This window comes from Castor canadensis, chromosome 2, assembly GCF_047511655.1.
Source record: "Castor canadensis chromosome 2, mCasCan1.hap1v2, whole genome shotgun sequence".
NCBI lineage: Eukaryota > Metazoa > Chordata > Mammalia > Rodentia > Castoridae > Castor > Castor canadensis.
In genome coordinates, this window is record NC_133387.1 from 162,820,944 (window position 1) to 162,844,438 (window position 23,495).

General features: G+C 42.4%; 1 protein-coding gene across 8 annotated transcripts in view; it reads right to left on the reverse strand.

Moving 5' to 3' along the window:
• Glb1l2 (galactosidase beta 1 like 2) overlaps nucleotides 1-23,495 on the reverse strand; it is a 46,224-nt gene that overhangs the window by 15,234 nt on the left and 7,495 nt on the right. For 3 of the 8 annotated variants that reach the window (XM_020151355.2, XM_074066305.1, XM_074066304.1), the window contains exons 2-7: nucleotides 18,889-19,086; nucleotides 17,135-17,203; nucleotides 16,450-16,545; nucleotides 14,456-14,564; nucleotides 4,099-4,191; nucleotides 1,162-1,243 (exon numbers count right to left, since the gene is read on the reverse strand). In XM_020151355.2, the coding sequence (XP_020006944.1) occupies nucleotides 1,162-1,243; nucleotides 4,099-4,191; nucleotides 14,456-14,564; nucleotides 16,450-16,545; nucleotides 17,135-17,203; nucleotides 18,889-19,086 (647 nt within the window). The other 5 variants (XM_074066303.1, XM_074066301.1, XM_074066302.1 and 2 more) reach the window with 4 other exon arrangements.

The following is a 23,495-nucleotide window of genomic DNA, read 5'->3' on the forward strand; positions in this document are numbered from 1 at the left end:
GAGATAAAGTCCCTGTCTGCAATCAGGGCATTCTATAGAAGGAGATGCAAAAGAAACAAAATAGAGCAGAGAATGTGCTGGGATAGAAGCAATTGTGGTGCAGGAGCCATAGAAAGAGCTGGACTGCCACCAACAGGAGGGTGCTGCTGGGTGGGGCATGCAGGACCAATTCATTGCTGGGTGAAACAGAGACATCAAGCAAACAAACAACTCTGACTCTGAAGGTCAGAAGACAAAATAAGGGCAGAGAGAGCTTCCTGGAGAGGTAGAGTGCAATTTCAGAAGGATGCTCAGAAAGGCGACTTGCGAGGACAGCTACATGGCTCTCTAGAAGGCAAGTGAAATTCCTGAGGCTGGAGTGTTCAGTGTGCTTGAGAAACAGCCAGGAAGCAAGGAAGGTGGAACAGAGTGAGCACAGGACAGGAGGGGAGCTCAGCCAGTCTGGGAGGCCATGGCGGGAGGCCACGGGGGAGGCCTGTGAGAGGCAAAGGGGGAGGCTATGTGGGAAAGGCCATGGGAGAGGTCACAGGATGGGAGACAGGGAGACCACACAGGGTCATTCTCAGAATGTGCCATTCTCTCCAGGGCACCTGGAGCTCACGCAGGGCAGCGAGATGATCTGAGCTGCATTTTCAAAGGCTACACAGGCTGCTATGTTGAGAAAAGGGGAAGTTGGTGCAATGCTATGGCAATAACGCAAGTGGGAAACGATGGCATAGTGGAGAGGGTGACCAAAGGATTTTGAGGAGAAATCTAAAGATAAAAGGATATGTGAATGGCTTGGGTGTCCGGCAGGAAGACAGGAGCTGAAAGCAACAATGTTTAGGGCCTGAGCAATTGAGGGGGAGCACAGCTGCAACTTTCTGATAAAAAGGAAGCCTGCAAACTGCAGACTACTGTCAGCGCCCTGAGCACAGAGCTGCAGTTCAGCAGCAGTACAGCTGGCCACAACACTTGGCAGTGGGAAGACCTTTGGTAAAGCATTTGCTAAAAAGAGAAAGGGGCAGTGGGCGGTGCAGGGACCGTCCAGCCCCTGCAGCCCAGAGCTGTCAGCACTGTGTCATGCACAGAAAAAAGAAGACATCAGGGAAACTCCTGTTTGTTTCTCCACCTGGGGGGACATGCACAGCACAGCCACCCACACAGCTTCCTAGCAGGTACCTCCATTGACCACTCCCTTCTTGAGGCCATCCTTGTTGTCTGAGGTGAAGAGCAGCTCTATAATACCACGGTCCTCCAGGGCCTGTGGGAAGATAAAAGACAAATTCAAATCTGTCCCAATTCTTCCAAGTTTCTGCAGTGTCTTCCTGCTGGGGATGGGGCAGCTTCCACAGCAAGAGGGAGAAATCTCAAGAAGGTGTTTCTCTGTACCTGGTCTGTACCCACCATATTCAGCAAAGCTCCAGTAAGCTCGACCCCACTTCCACCACCTCCAATCCCCCACTGCAACAGGGCATAGGACTGCTAAGCTATGGCAGCCTCTGGCTGCTTCTGAAGGTCTGGCCAATTTGCAGTTCCCAGGCCAGCTTGTAGTGAGTGGGTCAGAACTCTGGGACAATGCCCACCTGTCTCCTTCACCCACACCACAAACAAGCAAACTGTTTCTTCCCCTCTCTGAGCTAGCATGGGCTTGGTCATGGGCAGGGGCAAGGATGGGCTTCAGTGACATGTCCATGGGGCACTGCCCATACCCGGTAGTATGGAAGCACTCCTGGGCGACTCTAACTCTGAGCACAAAGCATAGGAAGCACACTGTGTGGAGAGGCAGTAATGATTGTTATCACTCAGAATAACTGTCAACAATTACAGAGTATTAGTTATGGTGCTAAGCACTTTGCAGACTGTCTCATTCAATCTTTATAATTCACATCTTGCCAGTACAAAGAAAGGGTGAATAAAGAAAATGAGAATTTGAGCTGAACTCATGATTTGCCCACCTACAAAGCTCTGGGGCTTTGGGCTTGTTGAGATCAGAAACCCTTGCAAAGGTGATTTTCCTAGAATATTCCCTGAAGATCTCATGACAAGATTGTTTATTTTAACTTAATTCCTTTAGAAATAGGGGAGGCAGAGAGATGATCTGGTGGGTGAGAAAAGGTTATGTCAAATCCTATGCACCAGCAAGGACAGAGCAGAATGTGCTATAATTTTCAGGAATGACAGTAGCCAGACTGTTTAACCCAGGTTAAACAGTCTTTGGGTGAGATCTTTACCCAAAGCCCTTGGCCTGACCCCCTTCAAGTACCCAGTCATTCACTGACATAACAAACATTTACTTAGGTTCCTACCATATACTCATATATTTATCTTTTCATGGGTTTAATTTATTGGCTCCATCCTATCAGGGACAATTACTATTTTCTGAGCACCAGCCCCCGGCGAATGCAGCCTTGGAGAAAGTCATTCATGTCACCATTTTGCTCACGGTGAAACTAAGGCTCAGAAAGGTGAGGCAACTTGCCCAAGGTCATCCAATGCTGGTGGGTCCACATCTCAGCTACACCACAAGCTGCTCAGGAGAGGGTGCTCCCAAGAGCTTCAAGATGGCAGAGGCTGGGCACTGGGTACCAGGGAAGCAAGCTCAGCAGGTCCCCAAAGGAGCTAGATACTCCCCTTCTGCAGCTCCATGGAGCTTTCCTTCTCTGCAGCTGTGTCATCAAGTAAACAACTGCCAGAGATCCCAGGGCCCCAGAGATAGTCCGAGGGAACTAAGTGTATTAGAAGAAACTCACAAATCCTAAACCTATAGCAGGATTTTCCAGGTAATTCAAAGATAAAGAGGAAGCCAGATGTATGCTTAATCCAGGCTGTCGTTGGCTTGACCATCAGAATGAACTTGCTCCTATCCAGCCTGAAGAAAGCCCTCCAGACACAGCCTGTACCCTACTAAAAGAGCATTCTGTAGGAAGAAGGGGGTGAGGCCATGAGCCGACCAGGTAGAGTGTTTGAGCCTCTAGCGCCAGTTTAGAGAAAAAGAAGTAATTTCCAGATGAAACATGAATCTGTGTGTGACAGCAGAAGAGATGCTACCCAGGCCACCAAAAGCCAAAGCCAAGGCTATCCAGCCTTCAGTTAGATGGATTCACAGAGACCATTTAATGTTTCCTCAACTCACACCATGGCCAGACCTCCAGAGTCCTCTAAAATGAGCCCAGTGATTTTATCAAAGTCCTGTTTTGACAATTTACTGGATACCTAGGACATGTGGATCCACATGACCTCATAAAATACAATTGCCAGAGGCAGAATTCTTTTTAGATATTCTTTTACTAATTTTGTAACAGAGAAAAAGGAAGTTTAGAAAAATTAAGGTATTTGTACAAGGCCTCAGCTACCAAGCAAAAGAAACCACATCTGAATGTTAACCTGTTCCTTGAGTGTCAGTCTGGCCTGCCCTTCTTTGATATGCCATATGTTAAATCAGCAGTTCTCCATCTCCCCCTCACATTGACATCAGGTCTGTAAGTACTACCTCAGAGTTACTGTAATTAGTATGCATATAGTTGGCACATAAGGATTTTTTTTTAATCCCCAGATAAAGCCAATGTGTAGCCAAGGCTGGGAGTGATGGCTTTACAGTGGGATGAGACAGACACTCCACAAAGCCTTCATCATTACCACTCAATTAAGTCAATTCTGCTGGGCACCCAGTGGCTCATGCCTGTAATTCTAGCTATTGGGGTGGCAGGGATTAGGAAGATCACAGCTTAAAGCCAGCTCCAGGCAAACAGTTGCCGAGACCCTATCTCAAAAATAACCAATACATAAGAGGACTGGAGTAGTGGTTCAAGTGGCTGCCTAGTAAGCATAGGCCCTGAGTTCAAGTCCTAGGGCCACAAAAAAAAAACTTAATTCAATTCCTTAATTTTTGGCCCATGTAACACCATGCATGTGCTACAAACCCCAAATTAAACTCAATCAACAAAAGGTAAATAAGGTACAATCCTGTTGAAATAAAACAATGGAGAAAAACTCACTAATTAATAAATGGTGTTGAAAGACATGGCATTAATATGAGAGAACTATCAGACACACATGTCTCAACCGATAATGTTCCAGAACAAGGAATATGAAGAAATGAACCAGGCTGGCTCTTACCTTCTTGATGTAAGGCATGTAAGCAGGGTCTCTGTTATAGGAACCATATTCATTTTCCACTTGCACAGCAATGATGGGTCCCCCATGCTTGTACTGGGGGGAGATGCAGAATCAGAAGATGGGTTAGTAGTGGGAACCATATTATCTAAATTTGTCATATTCTTACCAATTATTAGTAACATGCCCTATTTGAAAACAAGAGTCTCAAAAGATTTGAGAGTTATATCATCAAGACATTGGAGCAGGAGGTAGCAGGCACTTATTCTCCCACAGGAATATCAAATAAACAACCACAGACTGACTAAACAACGTTATAGGAGCTCTGGAAACCAGCCAAAGACCTAAGCACATAAAGTGACCACTCAATCAAGAAACAGTCCCATGCAAGATAGTAGGAAAATCTGTGGTGTTTTTATTCACTCTTGCCCCCAACCCTCCTCAGTATAGCATAATTTGGTGAGAGAAATGCGAAATTCCCAGTTCCCTCCCCCCAGGTAGAAGGTGCAAAATGGAACTTGTGTTTAATGCTATGGGCTGCCTAGTGGACTGGTTCCTAGTCCATCTGACTTGGAGCATAGACAAGAACATTAGCATAGTTTGGACCTCAGACCGGAAGCCACAGAAGACAGTGGCAGATGCTGCAGCATGTGAAAACTGAAGAGGACCACAAACTTGTGGAAGCCTGGGGAAAAGGAATTGTGGGCAGAAGAATATGATAAAACATCCAAGAAAACATTTAAAAGCAGCCAGAGTTGCAGGGGGGAGAGGCAACATAGAAGTGCAGACAAGATATAGGCCCAGAAAGCATCTGGGATCTTACATCTTCACCCTGGTATGATCTCCAGGTTCAGAAGCCCATTAATTAATGAAGGTCTTCCCTGTCAGTCTGCAAAGACAGCAAGAGATGATTGTTTTTTTTAAATGCCAAATATTCAACAACAAAAACAAAAAAGAAACAAGGAATACAAAAAATAGGGGAAAATGGCTTATTAAAAGGAACAAAATGAATGTCCAGAAACAGTCACTAAATACACACACACACACACCAGGCTTACTAGACAAAGACCTTACAGAAACTGTCAAAAAATATGTTCAGAAACTTAAGAAAAAAAATCAGAGAAATAACTAAAAGAAATTGGGAAAATGAAATTTGAACAAAATGAGAATAAAAACAAAGAGAAATTATTATAAAACAGAATTTATTTGAAAATAAAAACATTTAAAAACAGAAATTATGGGGCTGAAAAAGCCAATATCTAAATAAAAAGTCACTAGAGGAACTTAAAAGCAGATTTATACAGTCAGAAAAAAAGGAATAAATGAACTTGAAAACAGGTCATTTAAATCATCTAGTCTGAAGAGAAAAAAAGAAAAATGAATGAACAAAGCTGAACAAAGCCAAAGGGACTTAGAAGCACTATTAGTCAGACAAATATACTCATTCTGGGGACTCCCAAAGGAGAATAAAGATGCAGAATGATTATTAGAAGAAATAATGGCTAGCCAGGTGTGTATTAGGCTGAGGCAAGAGGATCACAAGTTCAAGGTCAGCCTGAGCTACCTGGCAAGGTGCTGTCTCGAACAAAAAAAAAAAATAATAATAATGGCTAAAAACCTGTCCAATTTGGGAAGGATATGATATACAAATCCCAGAAGCTTAATAAACTATATCTATGATGTCCCAGCCAGCCATACAGGGACACATATATAATCAAACTACTGAAAGAGAGATGCTTGACAGCAGAAAAAGTGAGTTGTCACATGACCACCAATAGGACTATCAGGTATATCTCAGCAGAAACCTTGCAGGTCATAAGGCAGGGGGATGATGTATTCAAAGTGTTAAAAGAAAAAAAATGTCAACTGAAAATTCTATATCTAAAAAAACTGTCTTTCAAAAATGAGGGAGAGGGCAGGAGGCATGATTCAAGTGGTAGAGCATCTGCCTAGTGAGCATGACACCCCAAGTTCAAACCCCTATACTGTCAAAGAAAGAAAAAAAAAGGAGAAAGTGTTGGACTTCTCTGGACTTGCTCTCCAATTAATGCTTCAAGTTGAAATGAAAGGATGCCAGAAAGAAACCTGAACCCATATAAAATATAATGTTCTCCAGTAAGGGTAAATATGTGGAAAAATATATAAAACATCATTGTAATTTTAGTTTACAATGACATGTTTTTAGTAAGATTTAAAAGACAAATAAAAATAAGAATCTAAGTTATTGGGTACATCATATATAAAGATGCAATCTGTGACATCAATAAAGTACAGTGAGAGAACAGAACTATAAAGGAGTAGAGTTTTATGTACAATTAACATTAAGTTGATATCAATTTAAGATAGGGTGCCACACGAGGATGCGGGGAAAAAGGAACCCTCATACACTGTTGGTGGGAATATAAACTAGTACAACCACTCTGGAAAAAAATTTGGAGGCTACTTAAAACACTAAACATTGATCTATCATTTGATCCAGCAAAACCACTCTTGGGGATATTCCCAAAAGACTGTGACACAGGTTACTTCAGAGGCACCTGCACACCCATGTTTATTGTGGCACTATTCACAATAGCCAAGTTATGGAAACAGCCAAGATGCCCCACCACTGACGAATGGATTAAGAAAATGTGGTATCTATACACAATGGAATTTTATGCAGCCATGAAGAAGAACGAAATGTTATCATTCACTGGTAAATGGATGGAATTGGAGAACATCATTCTGAGTGAGGTTAGCCTGACCCAAAAGACCAAAAATCGTATGTTCTCTCTCATATGTGGACATTAGATCAAGGGCAAACACAACAATGGATTGGACTTTGAGCACATGATAAAAGCTTTAGCACACAAGGGAGGGGCGAGGATAGGTAAGACACCTAAAAAATTAGCTAGCATTTGTTGCCCTTAACGCAGAGAAACTAAAGCAGATACCTTAAAAGCAACTGAGGCCAATAGGAAAAGGGGACCAGGAACTAGAGAAAAGGTTAGATCAAAAAGAATTAACCTAGAAGGCAACACACACATACAGGAAATTAATGTGAGTCAACTCCCTGTATAGCTATCCTTATCTCAACCAGCAAAAACCCTTGTTCCTTCCTATTATGGCTTATACTCTCTCTACAACAAAATTAGAGATAAGGGCAAAATAGTTTATGCTGGGTATTGAGGGGGTGGGGGGAAGAGGGAGGGGGCAGAGTGGGTGGTAAGGGAGGGGGTGGGGGCAGGGGGGAGAAATGACCCAAGCCTTGTATGCACATATGAATAATAAAACAATTAAAAAAAAAAAGAAGAAATCCAAAATTAAAAAAAAAAAAGATAGGGTACCACAACTTTAGGGTATTATATATAATACCATGGTAACCATGAAAAAAATCTATAAAATATACACAAAAGGAAAAAACATATATAAAATATACACAAAAGGAAAAAACATAAAAAAGTGTTACAACAATAAATCAGCTAGATATAAAGGAAAGTAGCAATGGGGAAAATGACACACAGGTAATGAATAAAAAAATGACAAAAGGGTACCCAACTAATGAGTTCTGTAAGTTGCCCAGAGTAGATCCAAAGATACATACATACAGTGAAAGTGAAAAGATAGCAACCAAAGGGAGCAGGAGTGGCCTTACTAATAACAAACACAACACCTCTTATGCAAGAAGAAAAAGAAGTACAGTATATAATATATGTAAAACAATAAAAGAGTAAATTCACCAAGAAACGATAACAATTATAAATATATATGCACCAAGTATCAGGACTCCAATGTATATGAGCCAAACTCTGAGAGAAATGAAGGAAGAAATAGATAGTTCTATAATAATAATAGCTGACTCTGTATTCCAATATTAATAATAGAAGAACAACCAGACAGAAAATTAACAAAACAAAGGACTCAGACGACACTATAAACCAGTTGTATCTAAATGGCTATATATATAAAACACTCTACCCTCAAATGCACAATTTTTCTGTTGGGCAAATGGAATATTCTCCAGGATATATATATCCAGTCACAATGGAATTAAGTAGAAAACAACAAACAGGAAAGAAAACTGGAATGTTCACAAATACATGGAAATTAAATAGCAAACTGGTAAACAATCAATGGATCATGAAGAAATCACAGGAGAAATTAGAAAATATTTTAAATGAAAACACAATAATTTTATGGGATGCACTGAAAGCAGTGTTGAGAGAAAAATGTATGACTATAAACACATTTAAAAGACAAAAGGTCTCAAAGCAATAATCTAACTTTGCACCTTAAGAAATTAGAACAAGGGTCTTCCAGGTGCAGGAGACCTGCAGTTTCCTGATTCTCCCACCCAGTTTGGATGGTTTCCCATATGATAGCAGCATCCCCAGTTCCTTGCCTTCAGCATGTCACAAAGCTTCAGAATGACATTTCCTATGAAGGCTCCATGCAGATAGCTTTCTTCCATTGTTGAAAGGGGGTCCTGTACTCTAAGCTTTTAACCTCATGCCTAGCAGAATAAAAAGGATTTGGGGTTTGTTTATTTGTTTTTGAAAGGTTATGTTTTGGTTTTGCTTCCTTTCGTTTTTGACCTTTCCTCTTTTTGTCTTTTCCTTAGACCAGACATGTGAAAAGGCAGATGATGGTTAAGATAAACTGGGCAGCTTGTTTTATAAGTGATTTAGGGAAACTTTATCTCATATGGGAAATGGAATCACAGATTCACCCAGCCATGCTGGACACTCAGGCCTTCCTTCCCTCCAGTTAAGTAACAGTTGTTTCTCCTTTCAAACATATGGTTGTGTTAGCTCTTTCCATATGAAAGAACTCCCCTTATTTAAATTTTTAAAAAGTAGTAGTAAGTAAGGGAGGGAGTACAAAAGGGAAACAAAATAAGCTCAAAGGTTGCAGAAGAAATCAGAGCACCGATTAAAACAGAGAGAGAACAGAAAAAGAAAATCTAAGAGTTGATTCTTTGAAAAGAACTACAAAACTGCCAAGATGTTTAGCTAAACTGATGAAGAAAAACAGAGATAAGACTCATCTAACATCAGAAATCAAACAGAGGGATACTACTGCTGATTTTTTTAGAAATTACAAGGATTATAAGAGAGGAGTTTGAACAAGTATACACCAACAAATTAAATCACCTAGATGAAACAGATGAATTCCTAGAAACATATAATGTACCAAGAGAGAATATGAAGAAAAAGAAAATCTGAATAGAACTATAACTAATAAGGAGGTTAAATAAAAAGTCAAAAACCTCCAAAGAAAAGCCCAGGGATATATGAGAGAGACAGACAGACACACACACACACACACACACACACACACACAGAGACAGAGAAACAGAAAGACAGAGACACACAGAGAGATAGAGAGAGAGACAAGAGACACACACAGAGAGACAAAGACAGAGACACAGAGAGAGAGAGAGAAAGAGAAACAGAGAGACAGAGACAGACAGAGGCAGAGAGACAAAGAGAGAGAGAGAAAGAGGTCTCCCTGTGTATCCCAGACTGACCTTAACTTTTGATCCTCCTGTTTTAGCCTCCAAAGTGCTAGGATTATAGGCATGCACCACCATACCTCACTTCTCTATCAGAGATTTAAAGAAGAATTAACACAAATCCTTTTCAAACTCTTCCCAACAACTGAAGAGGAGGAACACTTCCTACCTTATTCTATAAGGCCAGCATTGTCAAACCAGGCAAAAGCACTACAAAGAAGAAAATCAGAAACTAATACCCCTGATGAATACAGATAAAAAATCTTCCACAAAATACTACAAAATTGAATTCAGCAATATTTTTAAAGGATTATACACCATGAACAAGTGGGATTTGTTCCTAGAATGCAAGAATTATTATATATACAAAAATGATTATAATAATTAGTTGATTAAAATTAAGAGGAAAAACTTGCATGATTTCAAATAATGCAGGAAAAATATTTGACAAAATTCAACATGATTTCATAAGAAAAAAAAAAAGAACAAACTAGGAAGAGAAGAAAATGACCTCAACATAATAAAGACAACAGATGTAAAAGCCCACATCTAATATATTCAATGGTGAAAGAGTGAAAGCTTCTTCTCTAAGATTAGAACAAGACAAGGATTCCTCCTTTCACCACTTCTATTCAATATAGTACAGGAAGCCGAGCTAGAAAACTTAGCCAAGATAAAGAAGTCTTGTATCCAAATTAAAAAACAAAATTATCTCTACTCATAGACACTATGATTTTAAATATAGAAAATCATTAAGATTTCACAAAAAATATTAAAGCAAATAAACAAATTCAACAAACTTACAGGATACATAATGAAAGCACAAGAATCAATTCTATCTCTCTATACCACCAATGAACAATTCCACTTACAGTACTATCAAAAAAGAATAAATAGGAATAAATTTAATCAAGGAAGCAAAATGCTTACACTGAGAACTACAAAATGATGCTAAAAGAAAGTAAAGACACCAATGAAGAAAAGATATTCTGTTGCTCATGAATTAGAAGACTCAACATTGTCAAGAGGTCAATACATGATTTACAGATTCAATGCAATCCCTGTTAAAATCTCAATGATTTGTTGAAATAGAAAAGACATCCTAAAATTAATACAAGCTCTCACAGGATACCAAATCACCAAAACAATGTTGAAATTGAACAAATTTAGAGATTTCTCACACCTCCTGATTTTAGAACTCACTACAAAGTTACAGTCATTAAAGCGATATGGAACTAGCATAAAGACATAGTCTACTAAAAATCATTTCATATTTCCAATGTGAAAAAGACAGTCTTTTCAACAAATGGAGGGAAACTGAATATCCACATGTTAAAAAATGAAGTTGGACCTTTACCTTGTACCATATACAAAAACTAACTCAAAATGGATCAAAGATCTAAACCTAAGAGCTAAAAGTGTAAAGCCCTTAGGAGAAAATCCTCATGGCTTTGTATTTGGCAGTGATTTCTTGTATATGGCACCAATAGAAAAGTCAAGAAGGGCAAAAATAGGCACGTTAGACTTACTCAAAATTTAAAACTTTTTCTTTCAGTGTTAAGGATTAAACCCAGGACTCCCTGTATGTGTATGCTAGGCAAGTACTCTACCACTGAGCTGTATCTCCAACTCCAAAATTACTAACTTTTGTTAATAAAAGAACACTACCAACAAAGTAAAAGGGCAACCTGTGGCATGACAGAAAATATTTGCAAATCATGTATCTGCTAGGGAACTGATATCAGAATATATAAAGAACTCCTACAACAATAATAACAATAAAAAACAAACAAAAAAAAACTGGATTCCACAATAGACAAGGGACTTGAACAAATATTCCTCCAAAGATAACAAATGGCCAGTCATGCACCAGTGGCTCACAGTCTGTAATCCTAACTATTCAGGAGGCTGAGATCAGGAAGATACAGTCTGCAGCCAGCCTGGAAAAATAGTTCCCAAGACTGTATCTCAAAAAAAAAAAAAAAAAAACCACCACAAAAAAAGGAGACTGATGGAGTGGCTCAAGGTGTAGGCCCTGAGTCCAAATCCTAGTGTCAAAAAAAAATGAATAGCTAATAAGCACATGAAATGATATCCAACATCACTAGCTATCATTAGAGAAATAGAGATCAAAACCACAATGAGATGCCACTTCACACCCACGAGGCTGGCTCTCACCAAATACACAGAAAATAACAAGGGCTGGCTAGGATATGCATAAACTGAAACAACTGTACATTGCTGGTAGAAATGTAAACAGTGTGAGTTCTGTGGAAAACAGTATAGCACTTTCTCAAAAAGTGCTATAATTTTATCCAGCAGTTTCTCTTCTAGGTGTACACCCAAAAGAAGAGAAGGCAGGAACTCAAAAAGATATTTGTACACCCATGTTCATAATTATTATTCACAGTAGCCAAAATGTGGGAAAAATCCAGATGTTCCTCAATGAGTGAGTGAATGAATACAAAGTAGTATATTCAGACAATGGAATATTAATCAACCTTTAAAAAGAAAGGAAAGAATAAACTGCAAGAACATTATGCTAATTAAAATAGGCCAGTCATAATATTAAATAATTCCACTTATATGAGATGGACAGAATAATTCACAGAGACAAATAGACAATAGAATGGTGGCTGCCAGGAACTGTGGAAAAGAAGGGGTGGGAAGTTTAATGGGTACAGAGTTTCATTTGGAGAAGAAAAGTTCCAGAGGTGGCTGCAATGGGTAAATATTTGTGTTCCCCCAAAATTCATGTTGAAATGCTAACCCCCCCCAATGGTATTAAGAGGTAGAATCTGCAGGAGGTGGTTAGGTCATGAGGATGGGCCCTCAGGAGTATATTAGGGTCCTTATAAAACCCAAAGTCTGGAGAGATAGCTCAGTGGTAGTGGTAGTTTATACAAGTCCAGGGTTCAATACTCAGTACAGAAAGAATGAGAGAGAGAGAGAGAGAGAGACTCACTAGAGAGTTCTCTCATTCTCTACTCCCCATGTGTCTGCCAGCTTGAAGAGAAGGCCCTCACCAGAACATGCCCACGCTGACATCTGGACCTCAGACTTTCAGCCCCCAGAACCATGAGAAATAAATTCTGCTGTTTTTAAGCCACTCAGCCAATTAACACTTTGTATGGCAGCCTGAGTGAAGATATTGATGATGATCATGCAACAGTATGAATACGGTACCTCTCCTTATGTGAGGTTTTGCTTTGCAGGTTTCAATTACCCATGAATCGCTGCAGCATGAAAATATTAAGTGGAAAATTCCATAAATAAACAATTCATAAGTTTTAAACTGCACGAGTGTAGTGTGATGAAATCTCGCACATTCCACTCTGCCCAACCTGGAACATGAATCATCCCTTTGTCCAATGTATCCACGCAGTATACACTACCTGCCTGTCAGTCCCTTAGCAGCCATCTCAGTTATTGGATCAATTGTTATAGTATCACAGTGCTTGTGTTCAAGTAACCCTTACTTGACTTAAAAATGGCTTCACAGTACAATATTAGTGATTCTGGCAATTTTATTACATTATCTTGCTTTAACTGTTCTATTTTGTGATCAGTTATTGTTAATGTCTTACTGCGTCTGATTAATAAGTTAAACTATTTTAAAGAATGTATGTATAAGAAAAATGCAGCATATGTAGCATTCCTCCATCCATGATTTCAGGCATCTTGGAATATATCCCACACTGATAAGTGTGAGTTTCCGTATACTTAATGCCACTGAACTGCACACTTAAAATGGCCAATTTTTCATTAAGTCTTTTTTCCACAATAAAAAATAAATAAAATAATGATGCTATGCCCAGAAAAAGGCTTGGGTATACTACTGCAGTGCCTAAGAACATGTCTGAGCTGTGCTCCCAGAATGACCTTCCCTACTTCCCCCTCCCAGCCCCCACCACCCAATCTACTGCTGCCACCTGCAGAGCCATCTTCCCTGTGAAAATTAGGCTAATAACTTCCAGGCTTCTTGCAGGATTAGGGCTACCAGATTTAGAAAATAAAGATACAGTTCCATTTGAATTTACAATGAAGACTTTTATACAAACAATGAATAATTTTTTAAATGTAAGTATGGCTCATGAGATTTTGAGAGGTTATTTATACAAAAAATTACTCCTTGCCTATCTAAAATTCAAATTTAACGAGCCATCTTTTGTTTCACCAAGTACCTCACTTTAATTTATGTGTACCATGAATGTCCCAAATGGTTAACTCAAGAGCAATTTTTATTGATGTACTAATTTTTTATTGATATACTAATTTCTCAATGTCACTCTTTGTGGTTTTACATAAGAAACTGGGTTAATTATTTCAATTCCTGTTTTTTATTGCTTCCAATTATTACATAAAATATGAAGATACTTTCCCCAAAAAGATTCATTTTAATACATTTGTTTTGAGTAGTAATGTATACTGTGCAGCACCTTTTGGTAGCAGAGGGAAGTATAATAAAAATCAATTGGAATTTTACAATTATAAAACATTCTAATGTCCTATCCAGGGCCTGTCCATATGTGTTCTGATTTGTGCAGAACCAAGCCCTGGTGCTATCAGAACACTGACCAACATTCTATTTACCATCTCCAGTGGTTCTCTGGCACCCTATGGAACAGTATAATTCCTTCCATCTGTGTGTTGTTTTGCACTGGCTGAGACCACACTGAAATACACAGCTATTTGAAAAGACAAGTAGTAAAGCCCCCCAATTCTAAATGTAAATCTCAGGTAGTGGGGAAGAGGGTGTACCTATGTTGACAAGAACTATGAGCCCCTCACTTGTCTGAGAACTAAGCTAGGATATTCCACTACTTAGAAGGAATACATGAAGATCAAAAAGTCCTTTTGCTTTACCTGGAGTGGCACTACCCTGTACATCAGGTGATCAAAGTAAAGGTCCACTGCTTCGGTGAAGCCTTTATATGTTGTTCTCAGCCTCATGCCAGGGTCTTGGAGTAGCCAGCTTGGAGACAAAAGGGAGGACAGAGGGCATTAGTGTCAGGGTCTGGGGGTTTGCCTTGGGAGGACTGACAGTGCAGGGAAAGGGAAGCAGCTTCAAAACAACTTAGGAAGGAATCTGGAGACCAGGGCGAGCCAAGAGCCATGCTACCCTGCCACCTCTAGTCAGTCAGTAAGCCAGAAATCAGTACAAACAGTTTAGGACGAGCATGCCACAGGCCCAGCCTATGCTTCACTGCTTCCTAACCTAACACAGCCCTGGGAAGTCCACGTCCAGCTGAGAAGTCTACCAGCCCTATGGCTGCCAACATTTGGGAGTCAGAGGCAGGAGGATCGCAAGTTTGAGGCCAGGCTGGGCTAAATAGAGAGATCTGACTCAAAAAACCAAAACCAAACAAACAAAAATGGGTAAAGTCAAAAGGTTTAGGAATCACTGAGGCTAGAGAAGGACCCAGGCATAGCCTTCCCAGGTCACCCCAAAAAATGAGCCTGACAAACTGTGAGAAGCTGGTGGAAGGACTCATTCACAGGACTGCGATGGGCCTGAAGGCAAGATGATGTCTTTCTCTGCTTTATGCTGTGATCACAAATTGCAGGTGGAACACAGCACCATGCACTAGTGCTGGCGTACTTCCTTCTCCAGTGAAGCACTGAGAAACACATTTTCTAACAAAAGGCTCTGAGGCGTCTCTGCCCTGATTTGGAAGCTCTGACCAGAGTCAGAAAAGTACCAATGTTGCACACAGTAGAAAAGGAGACAAGAGTCCACATCACATGTGGTATCAAACAGGCCTACTTCCTAGCTACACTGGGGGCCACAACCTAAGCTCTGCCCCAGGACCCCCTCATAAATGGGCAGATGTCCCCTGCAGGAAGGTCTGAAGGGAGCATCACTGCTGCTTCTAAATTAAGACTGTTAAACCCTATTGTCCTCCTATGCCCGGCTCCAGCTGAGCCCCAGGAAATCGCTGACCAAGGCCCAGATTTCTAATCCAATCTGCAAGGAGGAGGCAGCTGCTCTGGCTGTGTTCACGCTCTTGTCTGGGACACTCTGCCAGCTCAGAGACATGAGCCTAGGTACTGGAGAGATGGAGACAGAGGTTGAGCCCTGAGGGAATGGTGTGTAGTGATGGAAACAGAGAGGAAACAAGACGAGGACTCAGTGTTTGCACTGTGGGGAGGTGGATTTCCCAGGAGACTTTGGGTGAACAGGCTCAGCCTTCTTCCCTCTTGGAGAAGCACAGGGTAGGGGATTTGGGACAGCATGAGACTGGAAAGCTCACCTCTATAAACAAGAACATCTTCTCACTGAAAATAAAGGCAATAATGATGAGGATGAGGAATGAATGATCCTGGCTGACTCCTGCCCAGATTTCCACTCCAACTGTAGAACACTGAGTGTTCCGACCTCAAAAGAGCCTCACTTGGGAAGATTATACTTTAGGATATTTGAAGACAAATAGTAACAACAGCTTCTCTTCTACTTCTTTTAGTCCTTGGACTTTTAATAAATGACTGGTAACATCCCTAAGAAACAACAGGACAAGTTTCATTTTCCCCATTTTGTAGTCAGGGTAAGTAAGGTCCAGAGCAAAATGATCTGCCTGGTGTCAACAAAATGCCTCAGAATGGCCAGCCCTCCTGCTACTGCTTGCCACACAAAATGACCCAATGAGATTTTACAAGGGCAGTAACTATGACTTCATTCAAAAATGATGCCTTATTCTGAAATAGAATAAGTGCCGCTTATTCTGAAAAAGAAATTCAGCCCAGAATCAAAACTGCACCTTAAAAGCAAAACTAAACCAACCTCTGGGAGTTTTTGCATGAGCATACAGATACCCTGAGCACTCTGGAGAGCCTCCCTTCCCCTGCCATGCCCCACTCACCTGGGCAAGCCCCCCAGGTCAATCTCACTGCAGATGTAGGGGCCAGGACGCAGAATCACCCACAGCCCAATCTCTGCAGCCAAAAGGACAAATGCCCTGGGGAGGGAAACAAAGTCAGTTCCTCTCAGAATGGTCCAGAGGGAATGCTGTGTAGGGAGGAGGCCACAGCCATCATGGGTGTCAGAGTGGCCTGGCTCCTCCCTCTCTGTAGTCTCTCTACCAGGAAGACTGGAGGAGGGAAGCTCAACCCCAGTCCAGCAGAACAGGACATCTGGACACCAGGTCGGAGGCCAGAGGCCCTAAGATCTGGGTTTACGCTGGCTCCTAGCGTCAGGGCTGCCCACACAGCCCCACTGGGGGCCTGAGCAAGAGCAACAGACCTGCTAATCCAGAGGCAGCCCCTGCCCTAGCCCAGGTGGCTAGACCCCACAGCAGAGCCAGGTGTCACCTAGGGTCTTGGGCCTCCTGGGCTACACTGCAGAAGAGGTGTTAGAGACTGCAGGCCCAGCCTCCCGGGTGACCGGTCACAGCTAGGGAGCACCTGGGTCTGGGCTCAGAGCCCCTCTCAGCATCCTGAGAACAAGGCTCCAGACCCCAGCCCTCCCTAGGGTTCCTAATCAATCCGCAGTGACCACCTCTCTACTGCCTGCCCTGCCCAGGTCACAGAAGCAGCAATACCACATACTCCAGGTCCAGGTTCCCAGAGAAGTCGAATTTGCCTCTTTCTGGCTCATGGAGGTTCCATGGGACATAACTGTAATAGAAAAAATAATTACAGGCAAGAGCTTGTCATTCATCTCACCTTACCTCCCAGATTAACATTTTTTATCTCCAAAACCTTTCTGATGGCCTTTGGTAGTGGAACCAAGAACTGACTGAATAGACCTGGGGATCGTAGAACATCCAGGGCAAGTCCTGAGGGACTAGTATGTCATCTCCTTAGGAAGAGAGACAGTCAACTAGATTGGGGTGAAGCATGAGCCATGCAGAGCAAAAGGCCAAGCTCTATGACCACAGGGCAGCTTGCCATCCCCACCCTTCATTGGAGAGAAAGAAGTAACTTCAGAAAAACAGACAAAAGAAGGGTAAGAGGAAAGCTCAGTTGTTGGTCCTATTCTTACTGAAGCATCTGGATTTCCAAAACTCACACAGAATGGAGTTTCTAACTCTAAGGAAAAGATATGGACATGCAGTAAGTATGGAAGGAAGTTCAGCCCCAGCCCAAGAGAACAAGGCATCTGGACACCAGATCGGAGGCCAGAGGCCCTGAGAGCTGGGTTTGCCCTGACTCCCAGCATCAGGGCTGCCCACACTGCCCCACTGGGGCTCTTAAAGAAGCCAACGCAAGTCAGGGGGAGGGAGTCTTCTTGCATGATAAATGCAAGCACCAAGTTGCTGGCCTCTAGCAGGGCCCTCTCCCACTGCAAAGAATATTCACAGGTGAAGGGAGGGAAGGCTTCCAATTCAGACCCAAGAGATCCATGTTGAGGCAAATACAGGCTGTCCTACTTCCCGCTGGGCATTCCTATAACTTGCAACTTCCTATCCCATAACCCTCAGGAGTCCTTCTGAGAAATTACCCACATCTTTCAACAATGCTGCCATAGCTCAGGACATTTTGAACTAGGAATTATCTTTAAAACCTATGTCCTTGGTAGACCACCTAAGAAAACCTATCTACTTGATTTCTAATCACATATTTCCCTCTTTATTTTATTACCATGAATCTGTTGGCAATTTTGAAAAAAAACTCATGAAAAGATCACAATTATTCAAAACTGGGCCTAGTTTTTAAAATACTTGCACGTTCAACATTTTATTGTATGCCTACTGTGTGCCAGTCCCCAGGCTAGGATGACAGCCACAGCAATCTGAAGCTCATTCCAAAATAGGTGGCTGCTCTGAAGAGGACCATGCTTATCTGCAGCATAAGTCAGGGCCTCAAGGTTGCTTGTGAAGAAAACTATTTGTAGTATCCTTATAAAAAGAGGGAGATATACCAGAGGTGTGCATCCTGGAAAGGCCAGGTGACGGAACAGAGAGGACTGTTCTCTGCAAGCCAAGGAGAAAGGCCTCTGGAGAAACCTTGGTCTTGGACTTCTAGCCTCTACAACTGTAAGAGGATAAATTTCCATTATTCAAGCCACTAAATAATGCATAAATATTTGCAATCTCTGAATCATCATCCCCTATATCTACACTCAACTCTCTTAGTCTGTTCTTTTGCATAACAGTGCTCTAGACCTTGTATCCATTTCATATCTTTTCATGCCCATTAGTAGGGAGTTCTGTACAGCTTAGGAGGGAGGGAGAATCTTACCCTGCAGACCTAAGCAGCAGGCTTGGGCTGGCTCTTCCTCTTACATTTTTCCTCTTATAGACACCAGGAGCCCCCATTTGGTAACCAGGCTTGATTGGGGATAAGGGTACAGCACTCACGTGGTGACAGTATTCAAGCCACAGGCTCTCATCTTGAGCAGGCGGTCCCTCCAGTATTCCTTGGGCACACGGAAGTAGTGTATGGAGCCCCCAAAGATCCAGAAAGGGGAGTCCTCCAGCATAAAGTTCTGGCCTTTTGCCTGCAGCCCCAACTGCCGGTGCCGGAGCCATGGAGGGATGAGAGAGCTCCAGTCCAACCTGGAAAGCGAAAGGGCCTCATGGAGCCTCAGAGCTCCTCAGCAGCAGTGAGCACAGGCACAGAGAGGAGACCCTTTTCCTTGCCTCCTTCGAAGACCCTCAGCCTCTCTCTCTCTCTCTCTCTCTCTCTCTCTCTCTCTCTTGACAGAGCCTGCTCCCGGGGCAGTCAGGCACGGCTCCCACCCTCCACTTAGCCAAACCTTGGAAGTTGTCTTTCTTCAGTACCACTCACTGGGCTGTGCTCCACTGCAGGGGAGGAGCAAGCTGATGCTGCAGCCAGGTACAAGACAAACACAACGTTCAACATGAAGGGACACATGTGCTAAAAAGAGAGAGGACGAGGCAGGGTCACACTACACAGGAAGGGGACTGCTCTCTAACATCAGGAACTCAGCTCCTACCACGGCCAGCTGTTCTAGGCCATCTGACCAAACATTAAAGCAGCAGCTACTAGAAACAGTACCTCCGAGCCCCCTCATGGTCACAGGTACCCGATCTGGGATGCAGACACCTGGAAAGAGGCAGCTGGGTTAAGCCAGTATCAATTCATCAACCAGATTTCCAGATCTTAATTACTTTCTGAAGATCAAGCATCAGTCAAGGGATAACCCAGCAAGGCACAGCCCCACCTGGGAAGGCTGCCAGACAGTTGTAGTCCATCTAAAAGTCCCTCTTGGCATCCTTAGTTTTGGTCATGGGGAGCCCTTCAAATTGCTCCCAGTGCATCAGTGCTCCTAGAATTCTCCTTCTCCACTTAGGCTCCTGAAGGCCATGAAAGAGAGTGGAGAGAGCAGCTGGGAGCTGGAAGTTCTCAGCCAGAAGGTTTAGGAAAGTCAAAAACAGAAAACAAGAACTTGAGTGCATCTGTGGCAAAGGCAAATTTTAGATGGTACCTTTTTCCTTGACCCCTTTCCAGTGCAGCTCCTGGCACTAGAGGGCGTACTACTAGGCAGGACTCCTCTGCATAAAACAGTTCCTGAGTTTCAGGAGGGACTGGACTCTGAGGGCCAGACAGGAGGATCCAATGCCAACAGGATGGCCAGTGCATGATTATCACTGACCACTTGGGAATTTTCTAGGGTCATTCATGGGCAAATAAAATCATTTTTTACTTGCTCCTTCCAACTTCTCACAGCCCCCAGCCTCAAAACTCACTCTGAAACTATAGGTTTACATTTCTACTGTGGATCACCAGGGACCTATTCATGTTCCAACAAGTGACTTGAAACTCACGTGTGAAGACTCAGTCTTTCCAAGGACAACCAATAAGGGGGAGAGAAAACAAAAACAATATCTGGAAGTGGAAGATGTAGACATGAATCTGGGCAGCACTGTCACCTTGGGTTAATGTTACCATCTCTGTGAACATGAGTTTCTTCCTCTGTAAAATAGAGACGGTCTATCCCACCTGCTCAGAAAGGAGCTGTGAGGGTCAGGAAAAATGAAATACTCTCTGATGTGTACTGAAGGCGTCTTACCATGATGTGAAAGAAATTTGTGCTAGCATGTTTGCATCTTACAGAGAGTGGCCTCTGTCAGTTTTACTTCCCTAATATGGAACTCTTCCCACCTGGCCATTTTCCCAATTTGAGTTTATAATATTTTATGCGCTAGGCTTCTATCTTATTACAGTTTCTAAAATCTCACAACAAAGGACAATGAGATCCTACCAGACCAACCCAGCCCCTTGCCTGGGCATAACCAACTGCAACAAGTGGCCAGATCCTGCCTGCCCGTCTTTCTGAATCCTGTAAGCTGAGAATGATTTGCACATTTTTAACTAGTTGAAAAAAAGTCAAAACAATAGTATTTTGGGACACATTCAAAATGACATGAATGTCACAGGTCAGTTTCCATAAATAGTTTTATTGGCACATCACCACATCTACCATCTACACATAGATGCTTTGCAGTACACATAAGGAACTTTAATAGGGACTATAAATAAAAAGCTGAAAATATTTAATAGCTGGCCTTTTCCAAATAGTAAACCCTGCCAATCTCTGTCCGAGTAGATGAAGTTCCCACTGGGCCTTCCTTTAGTCATTCTTTGTTCTGCTCTTTCCTTGGCTGAAGCTTCTGACCATTTAGCTTTGTCTGAAGTTTCCTACACCTCAGAAGGGAGAATTTGTGTCTCCCTTGATGTTGACCATATCTCCTCCAAAGAAAGCACTCTGCTTTCCCTTCTGCCTTCCATGCCTGAAGTACTCAGCAGGCTCACCTGATCCTTCCCTAGAGCTCCCACCCAGGCACCTGCTGGACTCGCCCCAGGCTAATACGAGCAAGAACTGGATGGACAGATTTTTTTTTTCTTAAAAACAGCATTTTAGCAAATTAAAACCACGCTAAGATTCCACCTCACCCCTGTTAGAATAGCCATCACCAGCAACACCACCACCAACAGGTGTTGGCAAGGATGCGGGGAAAAAGGAACCCTCTTACACTGTGGGTGGGAATGTAAACTAGTACAACCAATCTGGAAAAAAATTTGGAGGCTACTTAAAAAGCTAGACATTGATCTATCATTTGATCCAACAATACCACTCTTGGGGATATACCCAAAAGACTGTGACACAGGTTACTCCAGAGGCACCTGCACACCCATGTTTATTGCGGCACTATTCACAATAGCCAAGTTATGGAAACAGCCAAGATGCCCCACCACTGACGAATGGATTAAGAAAATGTGGTATCTATACACAATGGAATTTTATGCAGCCATGAAGAAGAACCAAATGTTATCATTCGCTGGTAAATGGATGGAATTGGAGAACATCATTCTGAGTGAGGTTAGCCTGGCCCAAAAGACCAAACATTGTATGTTCTCCCTCATATGTGGACATTAGATCAAGGGCAAACACAACAATGGGATTGGACTTTGAGCACATGATAAAAGCGAGAGCACACAAGGGAGGGGTGAGGATAGGTAAGACACCTAAAAAATTAGCTAGCATTTGTTGCCCTTAACGCAGAGAAACTAAAGCAGATACCTTAAAAGCAACCGAGGCCAATAGGAAAAGGGGACCAGGAACTAGAGAAAAGGTTAGATCAAAAAGAATTAACCTAGAAGGTAATACACACGCACAGGAAATCAATGTGAGTCAATGCCCTGTATAGCTATCCTTATCTCAACCAGCAAAAACCCTTGTTCCTTCCTATTATTGCTTATACTCTCTCTATAACAGAATTAGAAATAAGGGCAAATAGTTTCTGCTGGGTATTGAGGGGGTGGAGGAGAGAGGGAGGGGGCGGAGTGCGTGGTAAGGGAGGGGGTGGGGGCAGGGGGGAGAAATAACCCAAGCCTTGTATGCACATATGAATAATAAAAGAAAAAAAACCCAGCATTTTATTAGGGTGTGATGGCACACATCTATAGTCGTAGTACTCCAGAGGCTTAGGCAAGAGGATCATGAATTCAAGGCCAGCCCGGGCTATGAAAAGAGCCTATCTCAAAAATAAGAGGGGTGTATTTTGACAGTGTAAGGGTGAAAATACACACACACACACACACACACACACACACACACACACACAATCTCATTGGGGGGGTTCATTTTTTGAAACAGTCTCATTATGTAGCCCAGGCTGGTTTCTAATTGCTATGTAGCCCTTGATGGTCTCAAACTCGTGACCTTCCTATCTCAGCCTCCAAACTGCTATGATTATAGAGGTGTGTACCACAAAGCCTGGCACAATCTCATCATCACCATCATTATTTTTGTTGTTATTATTGTTATTATTATGGCAGTAACGGGGATTGGACTCAGGGCCCCTGCACTTGCTAGGCAAAGTGCTCTACCACTTGAGCCATGCCACTAGCCCTTTTGCTTTAATTGTTTTTTAGTTAAGATTTCCACTTTTGTCCAAGATGACCTTGGACTGCAATCCTCTCTCTGCCTCCCAAGTAGCTGGGATTACAGATGTGTACCACCACTCCCAGCTCCCACAGTCTCACTATGGCAATGACAATGCAATTTAGTGATCACTTCACCAGGTAGCAATCCTTATTCTCTGGCCAGAATTTGAAAAGCACAGTCTCTCATTCTTGACCAAAGCACACATCACTGATCCTACAGGTGCAAAAGCTTCCGCCTCTCCACACAGTGGCAAAGATGGAGACAGGCTGTCTGCGACCCTCATTTCAACATGGTCCCTGCCAATAATAGACACCTTTATCTGTGCCCTGCTGGTGAACAATCTAGGCTAACTTCTCCAGATTGGTCTGAAGACAGGATTTTCATCCACAGCTGGCTAGAAATATAGAAACATAGGAAAACTGAGACCTAGTGAAACAAAATTTCCAATTTAATCAGATCCCAATGCTAAAGGTGAAGAAGCACCAATCTGTGCCTTCTCTCTCGATCTCTGCATATACAGTCTTTCTCTGGATAGAGCTTCTCTTTAGTGTC